Raw genomic sequence first — 13,452 nt, 5'->3', positions numbered from 1 at the left:
CTATTTTATATCACCTCCCCAACAAATCACTTTCAAGGATCTATACAGCAGGCAAATAAAGAGATGGCATCAAAAGATGCTGAGCTGTTGTCCCAACAGAAGGCTACAGATCAGATATACAGTTATTCAGATCAGTTTGATGGCTGCTTGCATTGCAGTGTATTCTTATAATGAAGCTTTTCCTCTGAAGCTAGCCTGGGTGGGTATCCTTCTACCATTTAAACAACCTTATTAATGCTTCAGCGGAAAGGACAAGATTGGAAATGAAGCAGAAAAAGGTGCTGACTGAAGGGAAAGGATTTCTGAATGAAAGGGGGAAGTGGAATTATGCAGGAGGATCTAGAATACAGGGAGAATCCCTAATCCTCTGACATTAGATAGAAGGAAGAATCTAGATGAAGGATTTTCTCAGGAGGGCAGACAAGAGGGCTGGAAAAGGAGAAAAGCCACAGTTAATGAAATTCACTCCTAATGGTCTTTCCTCATGGTCAGTAAAGAGCCAAAATACCCATCTGTTTGCACATCAACCCATCTCATTTCTTCTGCAATCTCCAAAGGTAATGCAAATCTTTTTCTTAGCTCTATCCGGTGGCTTTTTGGTCAAATTCAGTGACCTTTTCCAGGAAAATTTTAGGTATATCCCTGAACTCTGGTGCTCCCAACTTAGATATGTTTTTCAACGAGAGAGGGAGAAAAAGGAAGGGAAAGTAATATTCAACGCCACAAACTGTGCTAGGTCTTTATTCCTCACAAAACTCAGTGAAGCAGATATCTCTGCTTCAGAGATAAGGAAAACAAGGGCCAGAAAGGTCAGGTCATTTAAGCACTGTCACAGTTAGCAAGAAGTGATGAGACAAAAGACTAGAGACCTCTTCGAGAGAATTAGAGATACCAAGGGAACATTTCACTCAAAGATGGGCTCAATAAAGAACAGAAATGATATGGACCTAGCAGAAGCAGAAGATATTAAGAGGTGGCAAGAATACACAGAAGAACTGTACAAAAAAGATCTTCACGACCCAGATAATCACGATGGTGTGATCACTGACCTAGAGCCAGACATCCTGGAATGTGAAGTCAAGTGGGCCTTAGAAAGCATCACTACGAACAAAGCTAGTGGAGGTGAGGGAATTCCAGTTGAGCTCTTTCAAATCCTGAAAGATGATGCTGTGAAAGTGCTGCACTCAATATGCCAACAAATTTGGAAAACTCAGCAGTGGCCACAAGACTGGAAAAGGTCAGTTTTCATTCCAATCCCAAAGAAAGGCAATGCCAAAGAATGCTCAAACTACCGCACAATTGCACTCATCTCACACGCTAGTAAAGTAATGCTCAAAATTCTCCAAGCCAGGCTTCAGCAATACGTGAACCGTGAACTTCCAGATGTTTAAGCTGGTTTTAGAAAAGGCAGAGGAACCAGAGACCAAATTGCCAACATCTGCTGGATCATCAAAAAAGCAAGAGAGTTCCAGAAAAACATCTATTTCTGCTTTATTGACTATGCCAAAGCCTTTGTGTGGATCACAATAAACTGTGGAAAATTCTGAAAGAGATGGGAATACCAGACCACCTGACCTGCCTCTTGAGAAACCTATATACAGATCAGGAAGCAACAGTTAGAACTGGACTTGGAACAACAGACTGGCTCCAAATAGGAAAAGGAGTACGTCAAGGCTGTATATTGTCACCCTGCTTATTTAACTTACATGCAGAGTACATCATGAGAAACGCTGGACTGGAAGAAGCACAGGCTGGAATCAGGATTGCCGGGAGAAATATCAATAACCTCAGATATGCAGATGACACCACCCTTATGGCAGAAAGTGAAGAGGAACTAAAAAGCCTCTTGATGAAGGTGAAAGAAGAGAGTGAAAAAGTTGGCTTAAAGCTCAACATTCAGAAAACGAAGATCATGGCATCTGGTCCCATTACTTCATGGGAAATAGATGGGGAAACAGTGGAAACAGTGTCAGACTTTATTTTTCTGGGCTTCAAAATCACTGCAGATGGTGACTGCAGCCATGAAATTAAAAGACGCTTACTCCTTGGAAGGAAAGTTATGACCAACCTAGATAGCATATTGAAAAGCAGAGACATTACTTTGTCAACAAAGGTCCGTCTAGTCAAGGCTATGGTTTTTCCTGTGGTCATGTATGGATGTGAGAGTTGGACTGTGAAGAAGGCTGAGTGCCAAAGAATTGATGCTTTTGAACTGTGGTGTTGCAGAAGACTCTTGAGAGTCCCTTGGCCTGCAAGGAGATCCAACCAGTCCATTCTGAAGGAGATCAGCCCTAGGATTTCTTTGGAAGGACTGATGCTAAAGCTGAAACTCCAGTACTTTGGCTACCTCATGCAAAGAGTTGACTCATTGGAAAAGACTCTGATGCTGGGAGGGATTGGGGGCAGGAGGAGCAGGGGATGACAGAGGATGAGATGGCTGGATGGCATCACCGACTCGATGGACGTGAGTCTGAGTGAACTCTGGGAGTTGGTGATGGACAGGGAGGCCTGGCGTGCTGCGATTCATGGGGTTGCAAAGGGTCGGACACTGAGCGACTGAACTGAACTGAACTGATAAGACCAAAAAAATGAGATTTCATCTATGCAGGGATTCAGTCCTCCTGTTCCTCTCACCACATATACTGCCCCCTACAGGTGGAGTGGATGTGCTACTGCCCCAGTCCCAAACCAAGAGAACCACAGCCACTAACAGATCCTAGCACATTGAAAACATTCTTTTCCTAAGATCATATTAGAAATCATTTATTTAAAATATGCAATTTAAAATACTGTTTTACTTAAAACATTATATATTTATTTGCAGTCTTTAGTTAGAAGGCCAAGGGATTTCTCTTTAAACACTTCTGCCAATTTAAGTCACAAATTACGCTGTCTCTAGATTTTCAGTTTCAGCTTTCTTAAAACAGAGCAAGAACTTAGAAACTCATAAAGCACTCTGAATGCAGACTCTTTCTAGGTTTATGATGATTTTGCCCTAATCTTACCCATCCAGTTCCAGTTTAGTCACTCAGTTGTGTCTGACTCTTTGTGACCCCATGAAGCGCAGCACGCCAGGCCTCCCTGTCCATCACCAACTCCCGGAGTTCACTCAAACTCATGTCTATCGAGTAGGTGATGCCATCCAGCCATCTCATCCTCTGTCGTCCCCCCGTCTCCTCCTGCCCCCAATCCCTCCCAGCATCAGGGTCTTTTCCAATGAGTCAACTCTTTGCATGAGGTGGCCAAAGTACTGGAGTTTCAGCTTCAACATCAGTCTTTCCAATGAACACCCAGGACTGATCTTTAGAATGGACTGGTTGGATCTCCTTGCAGTCCAAGGGACTCTCAAGAGTCTTCTCCAACACCACACTTCAAAAGCATCAATTCTTCAGTGCTCAGCTCTCTTCACAGTCCAACTCTCATATCCATACATGCTGCTGCTGCTGAATCACTTCAGTCGTGTCCGACTCTGTGCGACCCCATAGACAGCAGCCCACCAGGCTCCCCCGTCCCTGGGATTCTCCAGGCAAGAACACTGGAGTAGGTTGCCATTTCCTTCTCCAATGCATGAAAGTGAAAAGTGAAAGTGAAGTCACTCAGTCGTGTCCGACCCTCAGCGACCCCATGGACTGCAGCCTACCAGGCTCCTCCGTCCATGGGATTTTCCAGGCAAGAGTACTGGAGTGGGGTGCCATTGCCTTCTCCGCATATCCATACATAACCACTGGTAAAACTATAGCCTTGACTAGACGGTCCTTTGTTGGCAAAGTAATGTCTCTGCTTTTGAATATGCTATCTAGGTTGGTCATAACTTTCCTTCCAAGGAGTAAGCGTCTTTTAGTTACATGGCTGAAGTCACCATCTGCAGTGATTTTGGAGCCCAGAAAAATAGTCTGACACTGTTTCCACTGTTTCCCCATCTATTTCCCATGAAGTGATGGGACCCAATGCCATGATCTTTGTTTTCTGAATGTTGAGCTTTAAGCCAACTTTTTCACTCTCCTCTTTCACTTTCATCAAGAGGCTTTTTAGTTCCTCTTCACTTTCTGCCATAAGGGTGGTGTCATCTGCATATCTGAGGTTATTGATATTTCTCCCGGCAATCCTGATTCCAGCCTGTGCTTCTTCCAGTCCAGCGTTTCTCATGATGTACTCTGCATGTAAGTTAAATAAGCAGGGTGACAATATACAGCCTTGACGTACTCCTTTTCCTATTTGGAGCCAGTCTGTTGTTCCAAGTCCAGTTCTAACTGTTGCTTCCTGATCTGTATATAGGTTTCTCAAGAGGCAGATCAGGTGGTCTGGTATTCCCATCTCTTTCAGAATTTTCCACGGTTTATTGTGATCCACACAGTCAAAGGCTTTGGCAATCTTACCCATACCTAACCCAACAGCTGTTAGTCCTTCACATTTTACTCAAAGCTTTCACAGAACTATCTTTTCCTACTCATATTTCATATGTTTGCATAAATTTTAAATTATATAACTTAACAATTACAATGAGTAGAAACAGGTTGGGAAGAAGTTAGTGGTTACTGATAAGGATATAACTGAAGTGGCATTTATGAAAGTAACCAATACCCACTGGGAGATCATTGGCAGGATGTTTTACAGAGGAAATGGAGAACATCAGTGATTTTAGGAAGCCAGAGAACTAATTAAAAGAACTTCTGCTATAATTCTGAACTAGAGGAAGGGACAAAGAATGTTTGAGGGCAGAGCTACTAAGAGATTATCAGAAAAGAGAGGACTTAAAAAAATATATTTTCAAATAGTTACAAAGAGAGAAATTACACCAAACTACTGCTACACCAAACTGGCTGGCAGAAGAATAAGAAAAGTTTAGGCAGAGTTGACATGAGTGCATACAAACAAGCAAATATGTACGGACACATGAATTGAGTTAGCTGGCTGGAGGAGGCAGATTGTAAGCATCATTGTCAGTTGTTACACTAGTGTTCCCATTTCCCTTTGTCTGTTCATGCATGTATACATGTGTGTATACACATATATATGCACACATACCATCTTAGAACAAAATTCATGCTCTATATGCTTTCCATAGGTCTATCATGTTTCTGACTCCTGCATATATATTTTTTCCAGTTCTAGAAAGTTAATGGAGTGACAGGCATGAGTCATCCCAGTAACCCACAATGTAGTCTACCTTCTTGTCCCAGCTTTAACTGTTAACATGTACCAGAACTTCATCCTGGGACTTTTCAAGGCCTCAGGCAGATGGTGATCCAGCCCATCTGAGCACTTCAGTGGCTAGAGTTCTCTAATTCATGCAGCAGCCTATTCCGATGTCAGACCATTTGACCTGTAGAAAGTTCTTCCTTATGCTGGGCCCAAATCTGCCTCCTGCAACTTGTTTCTGTTCACCCCAGCTCTGTCTTCCACAGTTACAGAGAATAAGTCAATGCCCCTGCCATGCAACAGCATGCAAACACTTGAAGATAATTACCGCGCCCTAAATCTCCTCTCACCCAGACTCCATGTCTTCAGGTCCTCAAACTGTCCCCAGTTTGACCTGGCTCTCAGCATGTCCCACATACCACAGAAGGGGACGGGAACACTCACCACACTTCACCATTCCAACCTCATAGCACTTCCGAAGTCGACAGGCCTGACAGCTTTTACGTCGGTTCTTATCTATGGTACACTGATTTGTAGCTGGACAAATATAATCATTATGTCCTACAACAGAGCAAAAAAAAAAAGGAAGTTTATTGTTACAATATTTTGGATAATTCTCTTTTCTGGTCAACAACACAGCTAAAGCCACGCAGCTGAGAAATAGGAAAACAGCTTCTAGCTACAGGAACAGGTATAAAAACCAAGTGTAACCTCATCAGTGCCTCATTAGTGAGTAAAAGAAATTTAGGAATATTTTGATATCCTACATCTTGACCAGTAGACTATTCTCTGAATGTTTTTAGAATTCTCAAGAGATACACTTAGAAATACTCTTCTTTGGACATGGAAAGTGAGACAATCACCTGAAATTGATTTGGTCAAAGTCACAAAATTCCTCAAGAGTAGTACTTGGTGTCAGGTCAGCAAACTAAACTCCTTGTACTCTTTTGCATACATTGTTCTTTGGGATTTAACATGACTTTTTAGTGGGAATTCATAGCTAAGAGAACTAAACTGGTCAATAAGAGAATATAAAAAACCAGCAAACTAAACAAGGAAAAAAAGAAGTACCACTTGATAATCACCAGATTTTAAAGACCCCTTCAAAAAGACATAGTTCCATGATTGAAACATAATGAAATTTTATAATCCTCTCTCCTTTCAGGTAGATTCCAGATTCCAGTAACATGTGTTCAACAAAACATAAATTGAACTTCAGTTGTTTGTGACTTGCCAGCCATGCCCTGAGTTGGCTTAGGTACCAGCAAAGGCACCTGAGAGATGCAAAAACCACTCTCTCAAGTGCCCCTCCATCCTGGCCGTGTACAGGAAGCAATGTCTTCTTAGCCTGACCCATCAACATTTCTGACCTCCTACTGATTTCCAGGTTCTTTCCACAAGCACCTCATTTACTCATATAACTTCTCTATAAAGAGCTATGATCCCGATTTTACAAATGAAAACACTTAAGCTCAGTTCAATAATCTTAAAGTTACTGCTTTTTCATTTTGCATAATAAATTCCTTTAAAAGCTTAAAATAAAACAAATTTATTATCTCATAGTTCCCATGAGTAGACAGTTCAAAGAAAATTTACTCAGGGTCCCAACAAAGCTTCAACCAACGTGTTGACAGGGCTGTGGCCTCATCTGAGGTTCAGGGTCCTCTTCCAAGCTCATTCAAGTTCTTGATAGAATTAATTCCTTGCAGTTGTAGGACTGAGGTCCCCATTTTCTTGCTAGTTATAGTCTGGACACTGCTCCTAGCTCCTAGAGGCACTTGCCCAGAAGCACTTGACAACAGGATGTCTGCTTTCCTCCAGGGTAGGAGGAGTGCATCTCTGACTCCACTCCTCTCCCCAGGCTGCTATGATGGAGTCTCACATAACCACAAGAGGCAATCCCATCACCATTTGCCATATAATGTAACCTAACTAACACAGTCACTTATAATAGATACATTATATATATATAAAACATTTTTATTTATGTTTTATGTTTATGGCAATTCCCTCATAGCTCAGTCGGTAAAGAATCTGCCTGCAAAACAGGAGACCCAGGTTCAATTTCTGGGTCAGGAAGATCCTCTGGAGAAGGAAATGGCAATCCACTCCAGTATTCTTGCCTGGAAATTTCCATGGAAAGAGGAGCCTGGTGGGCTACAGTCCATGGGGTCGCAACAGTCAGACATGACTTGCAACTAAACCACCACCACCATAAAACATTTTAAGGGACAGATAATTATCTTGTTATTGGTTTTATCCTCACTTATATTCAAAAATAAATTTTAAAAACCAAAATATATTTCTAATCAGAGACTTTCTATTGTAGTTTCGAATATATGCTTTATAGTTTGAAGGTAAATGTAATCCCACAGTATTTCCCATAGCAGGAGTAATCTTTTACATATCTTCTAAAGCCTCAAAGAACTGTACATGATGTTATTCTCACTGATTTTATAATGAGGTTTACAACAATAAGCATTTAAAGAACAACTAGAGGTTGGTCACAGTAGCTGCAATGGCGCACACGCACAGCCGAGAAGAGCTGCCCCAGGCCCTAGAAAAGGCAGAGGAACCAGAGATCAAATTGCCAACATCCATGGATTATGGAAAAAGCAAGAGAGTTCCAGAAAAACATCTATTTCTGCTTTATTGACTATTCCAAAGCCTTTGACTGTGTGGATCACAATAAACTGTGGAAAATTCTGAAGGAGATGGGAATACCAGACCACCTGATCTGCCTCTTGAGAAACGTATATACAGATCAGGAAGCAACAGTTAGAACTGGACATGGAACAACAGACTGGCTCCAAATAGGAAAATAAGTACGTCAAGGCTGTATATTGTCACCCTGCTTATTTAACTTATATGTAGAGTACATCATGAGAAACGCTGGACTGGAGGAAGCACAAGCTGGAATCAAGATTGCTGGGAAAAATATCAATAACCTCAGATATGCAGATGACACCACCCTTATGGCAGAAAGTGAAGAGGAACTATAAAGCCTCCTAATGAAGTGAAAGAGGAGAGTGAAAAAGTTGGCTTAAAGCTCAACATTCAGAAAACAAAGATCATGGCATCTGGTCCCATCACTTCATGGGAAATAGATGGGGAAACAGTGGAAACAGTGTCAGACTTTATTTTTCTGGGCTTCAAAATCACTGCAGATGGTGACTGCAGCCATGAAATTAAAAGATGCTTACTCCTTGGAAGGAAAGTTATGACCAACCTAGACAGCATACTGAAAAGCAGAGACATTACTTTGTCAACAAAGGTCCATCTAGTCAAGGCTATGGTTTTTCCAGTGGTCATGTATGGATGTGAGAGTTGGAATGTGAAAAAAGCTAAGTGCCAAAGAATTGATGCTTTTGAACTGTGGTGTTGGAGAAGACTCTTGAGAGTCCCTTGGACTGCAAGGAGATCCAACCAGTCCATCCTAAAGGAGATCAGTTCTGGGTGTTCATTGGAAGGACTGATGTTGAAGCTGAAACTCCTATACTTTGGCCACCTGATGTGAAGAGCTGACTCACTGAAAAAGACCCTGATGCTGGGAAAGATTGGAGGCAGGAGGAGAAGGGGACAACAGAGGATAATATGGTTGGATGGCATCACTGACTCAATGGATATGGGTTTGGGTGGACTCCAGGAGTTGGTGATGGACAGGGAGATCTGGCGTGCTGCGGTTCATGGGGTCACAAAGAGTTGGACACAACTGAGCAACTGAACTCAACTGAGAGGTTGGTCTCAGAGTTTGTTGTAAAAAAGCATTTTAATTTTTTAAAAAAGGATTGGAAAACACAATAATATGAAGACAATAGCCTAGAGAATGCCGTGTGCAAGAAGGTGATAGTAATTCACTTCATTTCTGGCAAAAAGAAAAAAGTCCTCCTTGAACTGCAGCAAACACTGCACATATTAAAATGGTTTTATTGCTCTATGCAAGAGTCTGAGAAGCATCCTACTCTATATGAACAGAACTAAGGAAGATGCAAAGCAAAATTCAAGGCAAATCATGAAGCTAATTCTTTAAGATATAAAGCTTTACAGGGAGGCCTGGCTTGCTGCAGTCCATGGGGTCACAAAGAGTCAGACATGACTGGGTGACTGAACTGAATCCATACAAAGTACTCAATTATAGTTTGTTGAAGAAATGAATGCATATGAATGTGTGGGCTTCCTTTGTTGCTCAGACAGTAAAGAATGTGCCTGCAATGCAGAATACCTGAGTTCGATCCCTGGGTCGAAGATCCCCTGGAGAAGGGAAAGGCTACCCATATCTGACTCTTTGCGACCCCACGGACTGTAGCTCACCAGGATTCTCTGTCCATCGATTCTCCAGGCAAGAATTCTGGAGTGGGCTGCCAATCCCTCCTCCAGGGGATCTTCCTGACGCAGAGATCAAACTCACATCTCTTACGTTTCCTGCATTGGTAGGCAGATTCTTTACCCCTAGCGCCACATACGGAGCTTATTATACAAGTAGCAATTTTACTCATAAGTATTTACCCAAAAGAAACAAAAAGATATGTCTAAACAGAGAGATATGCATAAATGTTCACAGCAGTTTTATTCAAAGTATAGAACTAGAAACAATTCAAATGAACAAATAAACATGTAATTCCCTGGTGGTTCAGTGGTTAGGACTCCACACTTCCCTCCCAGAGTTCTATCCCTGGTCAGAGAACTAAGATCCCACAAACCTTGCAATGTGACCAAAAAAAAGAACAAATAAACAAAACGGGGTACACTTACTGGAATATTAGTAAAAAAATGGAATGAACTACTAATACATCCAACAACACAGATAAATCTTAAAAGCATCATAAATGAAAGAAACCATACGCAAATGGTTACAAACTTTAAGATGCAATTATGTGACATTCTAGAAAAGGCAAAATTGTAAGGACAGAAAATAGATCAAGGGTCACCAGAGCCTGGGAAGCTTGGGTGAAATTGGCTGCAATGGGTACGAAGGAATATTTTGAGGTTATAGCAATGTTCCGTATCTTAATTACAGCGTTGGTTACATGACTACATATATTTTCAAATCCATAGAACTGTAAAATTTGTGGCTTCCCTGGAGGCCCAGTGGTTAAGACTCCACTCTTCCACTGCAGGAAGCCTGGGTTCAATTTCTGGGGGGGAACTAGGATCCCACATGCCTCATGGCTTTGCAAAAAGACCAAAAAACAACTATAAAATTAAAATAGAGGAATTTTGTTGTATGTAAAGTATATCTCAAACAAAAAAAAAAGGTCCTATATTTTTTAAATCAGTGAAAATGGATTTATTTAATAAAACAAAGTGAAGTGAAAGTTGCTCAGTCGTGTCCAACTCTTTGTGACCCCATGTACTGTACAGTCCACGGAATTCTCCAGGCCAGAATACAGGTACGGGTGGCTGTTCCCTTCTCCAGGGGATCTACCCAACTCAGGGATCGAACCCAGGTCCCCCATATTACAGGTGGATTCCTTACCAGCTGAGCCACCAGGGAAGCCCAAAAGAATCTGTTTTATTCTTTTTCAATTTATGAAAATATATTTGATTCTCATTCCATTCGACATACCCAAAAAATTGAGTAGTTGTTTTGAGTTACTGCAATGCATTTATACCAGAGGGTACCAAAAATAGGCAGAGTCTAAAGAAATAATCAATTAGGCATTCAGCAATTGTAAGAGCACTAACATTACCATCTGCACTTTTAGGATATGACCTTCCTTCTCCCTTTCCTAACAGCTCCTTTGCTGATGCATTAGGAAGGAATGATGTGGGGAAAGCGCAGTAAACTTATTGTTATCAGCTGCAGTCTCAGGGTTCATGAAATATAGTCCATACAGAGATTTTTCCCAAGGAGCAAATAAGAAAAATTCTTTCTTTTAAGGATGTAGTTAGTGTTTTTTGGATCAAAACTTCCTTTAGAATATAAAATTCTAGAACTTCAACAAAGTAGGGAATTGTCATCATATCAAGAGTTTGGTTCTGAATTTCAGAAAATCTAAATTGTTCTTATCATATATCACAATAAACTGAACCTGGCCTGATAATCTACTAGTACAATGATAACCAAAAAAAATTTAAGCACTGAAAATGTTAAATGCAGAAAAGTTCTGTGTATATAAAAGAAAAAAATAGCCAAACATGATTTACGTTTTGATAATATTTGATGACATCAGCTTCCTTTATTTGTGTTGTTTTTCCTTTTGACAAGCAAAGGAGCTTGGAAATGGCAGAGGCCCTCATCCACCTAACTATGAAGATTTTAGAGGAGATGGGTTTAAATGAGGTTAGGATTAGAAGAGAAACAGCACAGGCAGAAAGAAAAGACGCCGACATTTGAAAACAAAAGAGTTAAAAGAAAAATTAGAATAACTTGAATTTGCAAGTAGTTCTACTCTTGCAGTTTATAACTGACCAAATATTTTTCACATAACTACATTTCACATAACTACATTTTACAAATATGTTCACATTTCAGTTTTTGAATAACTACCTCCATTTCACAGATAAGGAACCAGGCCAGGATATCAAGTCACAGAGCTACTAAGTGGAGGGTTGAGGACAAACAGGTGCTTATCTACTGCTGCTGCTGCTGCTGCTAAGTCGCTTCAGTCGTGTCTGACTCTGTGTGACCCCATAGACGGCAGCCCACCAGACTCCCCCGTCCCTGGGATTCTCCAGGCAAGCACACTGGAGTGGGTTTCCATTGCCTTCTCCAATGCATGAAAGTGAAAAGTGAAAGTGAAGTGGCTCAGTTGTGTTCGACTCTTTGTGACCCCATGGACTGCAGCCTACCAGGCTCCTCCGTCCATGGGATTTTCCAGGCAAGAGTACTGGAGTGGGGTGCCATCGCCTTCTCCGAGGTGCTCATCTATGAAGGATGAATTTCCCAGGGACTCAGAGGAAGGTGATTCCTTATCTACTAACATTCCACCCCTCATCTCCCTCTAGATTACATCAGCTTCTCTGCTTGAGGTAAAATGCTGTCAAATCTAGAGTTTCATTGGGTGAATTAACCCAATAAATTGCTGTTCGCCACTTGCACACTATGAATTGCTTTAAGGTAGCTTTCCTTAACCGGTTAAGAACAAGGCTTTGGCAGAAAAGGGAAGGGAGCTCTGAGATGGGAACACAGGCCACTGCCTGGAAGAAGGGCTGACAAGGGAGGGGTTATGGGGGTAGAGAGACAGCTGAGAGCACAAGCAAGCAAGAAAGTGCCTGCAGCAAATTAGGACTAGCAAGGAAACGTGTGGCAAGGGGCTGACTGGCCTCGAAACCAGGTGCGTACAATCTGAAATTGATTAAAGAGATGATTGAACAAAATGACAGAAACAGAAAGCCAGCCTAACAGAAATTTGGAGAAGGGCAGGGAAACAGTCTAAACGCAGACCAGAAAATGGGATTGTGAAGGAGGTTCCACTAGTTGAGCTACTGACTGCATAAAATATATTCTCTCTTCCTCAGGAGCCAGCCCACCATCTCAACTGTTACGTATGCTAGATATTAAACACAAGTCAAAGGAAGAAACAATCTTCGCAGTTCCTAATGGGCACACATTTTTTCCAACCTTCACAAAGGTTATAAGATGTTCTCTCCTAGGAAGACAACAACGGGTGATGGTGGTGCAAGATCCATTTGGGTTTGGGGTACAGATCTGTGTGAAAGATAAAGTACTCTATACTTGAAACAATCCCCCCCACCCCCAAAGACACATGATCCTCTGAAACACTCATCAAGTACTCTGTGTACCAAACAAAGGTGAAATTTCTGCCAGGTCATCTGCAAAATTGTTTAAAAGCAAAGTGGAAAACAAAAAAAGCAGCTAACAACACTCTTGTACCTTGAATACTTCTTTTAAAAAAGGCCTTACATCCTTCACACGACCAGACTCCATAGTGATATCCCGACGCATAATCACTGCAGACAGCACAGAAGTGGGCATCCCTCTTTGAACTTGGACTAGTAGCAGGGCTGGCACAACTGCTCCCACTAGCCTTCCTTTTCAATGTCTCCCTAGGGGCAAAGAGAACATTCACTGTAAAAGAACATTGATGGTAAAACAAGCCCTTTCTAGAAAAAGGAACAGCATGAACATTGCCTCATGTATCTCTTTGCCCTCCAGGCTTCATAACAAATATATTCCAAGAGATCTGATCAAGCAAAACCTTTGTTACTGATATCAGATCTATTAAGAGTCGCCTTGTCGGGATCGCTGGTGTCTGAAAGTGGATAGGTGAGTTTACACCCATCCACGTAGTGCAAATGAACACTGGTTACCATGGAGAACTAGCTGTATCCATCAGGGTGTACATCTCT

At 41.6% G+C, this 13,452-nt stretch overlaps 1 protein-coding gene and 1 non-coding gene across 6 annotated transcripts in view; one reads left to right on the top strand and one right to left on the bottom strand.

Moving 5' to 3' along the window:
- The window catches only part of ESR2 (estrogen receptor 2), a 64,975-nt gene that overhangs the window by 36,016 nt on the left and 15,507 nt on the right, over positions 1–13,452 (bottom strand). For 4 of the 5 annotated variants that reach the window (XR_015134184.1, XM_086320347.1, XM_086320349.1 and 1 more), the window contains exons 3-4: positions 12,977–13,149; positions 5,584–5,700 (exon numbers count right to left, since the gene is read on the bottom strand). Coding sequence is in view for 4 of the 5 variants with exons in the window: in XM_086320347.1 (XP_086176473.1) it covers positions 5,584–5,700; positions 12,977–13,149 (290 nt within the window). In the remaining variant the exon portion in view is untranslated. The remainder of the gene's footprint in view (positions 1–5,583; positions 5,701–12,976; positions 13,150–13,452) is intronic. The other variant, XM_086320350.1, reaches the window with a different exon arrangement.
- LOC147364196 (small nucleolar RNA SNORD36) lies at positions 7,567–7,633 on the top strand. The gene has a single exon (XR_015135604.1). It is a non-coding gene; the product is annotated as a small nucleolar RNA SNORD36 (small nucleolar RNA).

The sequence above is a fragment of the Bos grunniens genome, chromosome 10 (assembly GCF_055505025.1).
Source record: "Bos grunniens cultivar Pamir isolate PY7600 chromosome 10, Bosgru_T2T1.0, whole genome shotgun sequence".
Taxonomy (NCBI): Eukaryota; Metazoa; Chordata; class Mammalia; order Artiodactyla; family Bovidae; genus Bos; species Bos grunniens.
This window is presented reverse-complemented; position numbering and strand designations above follow the sequence as displayed.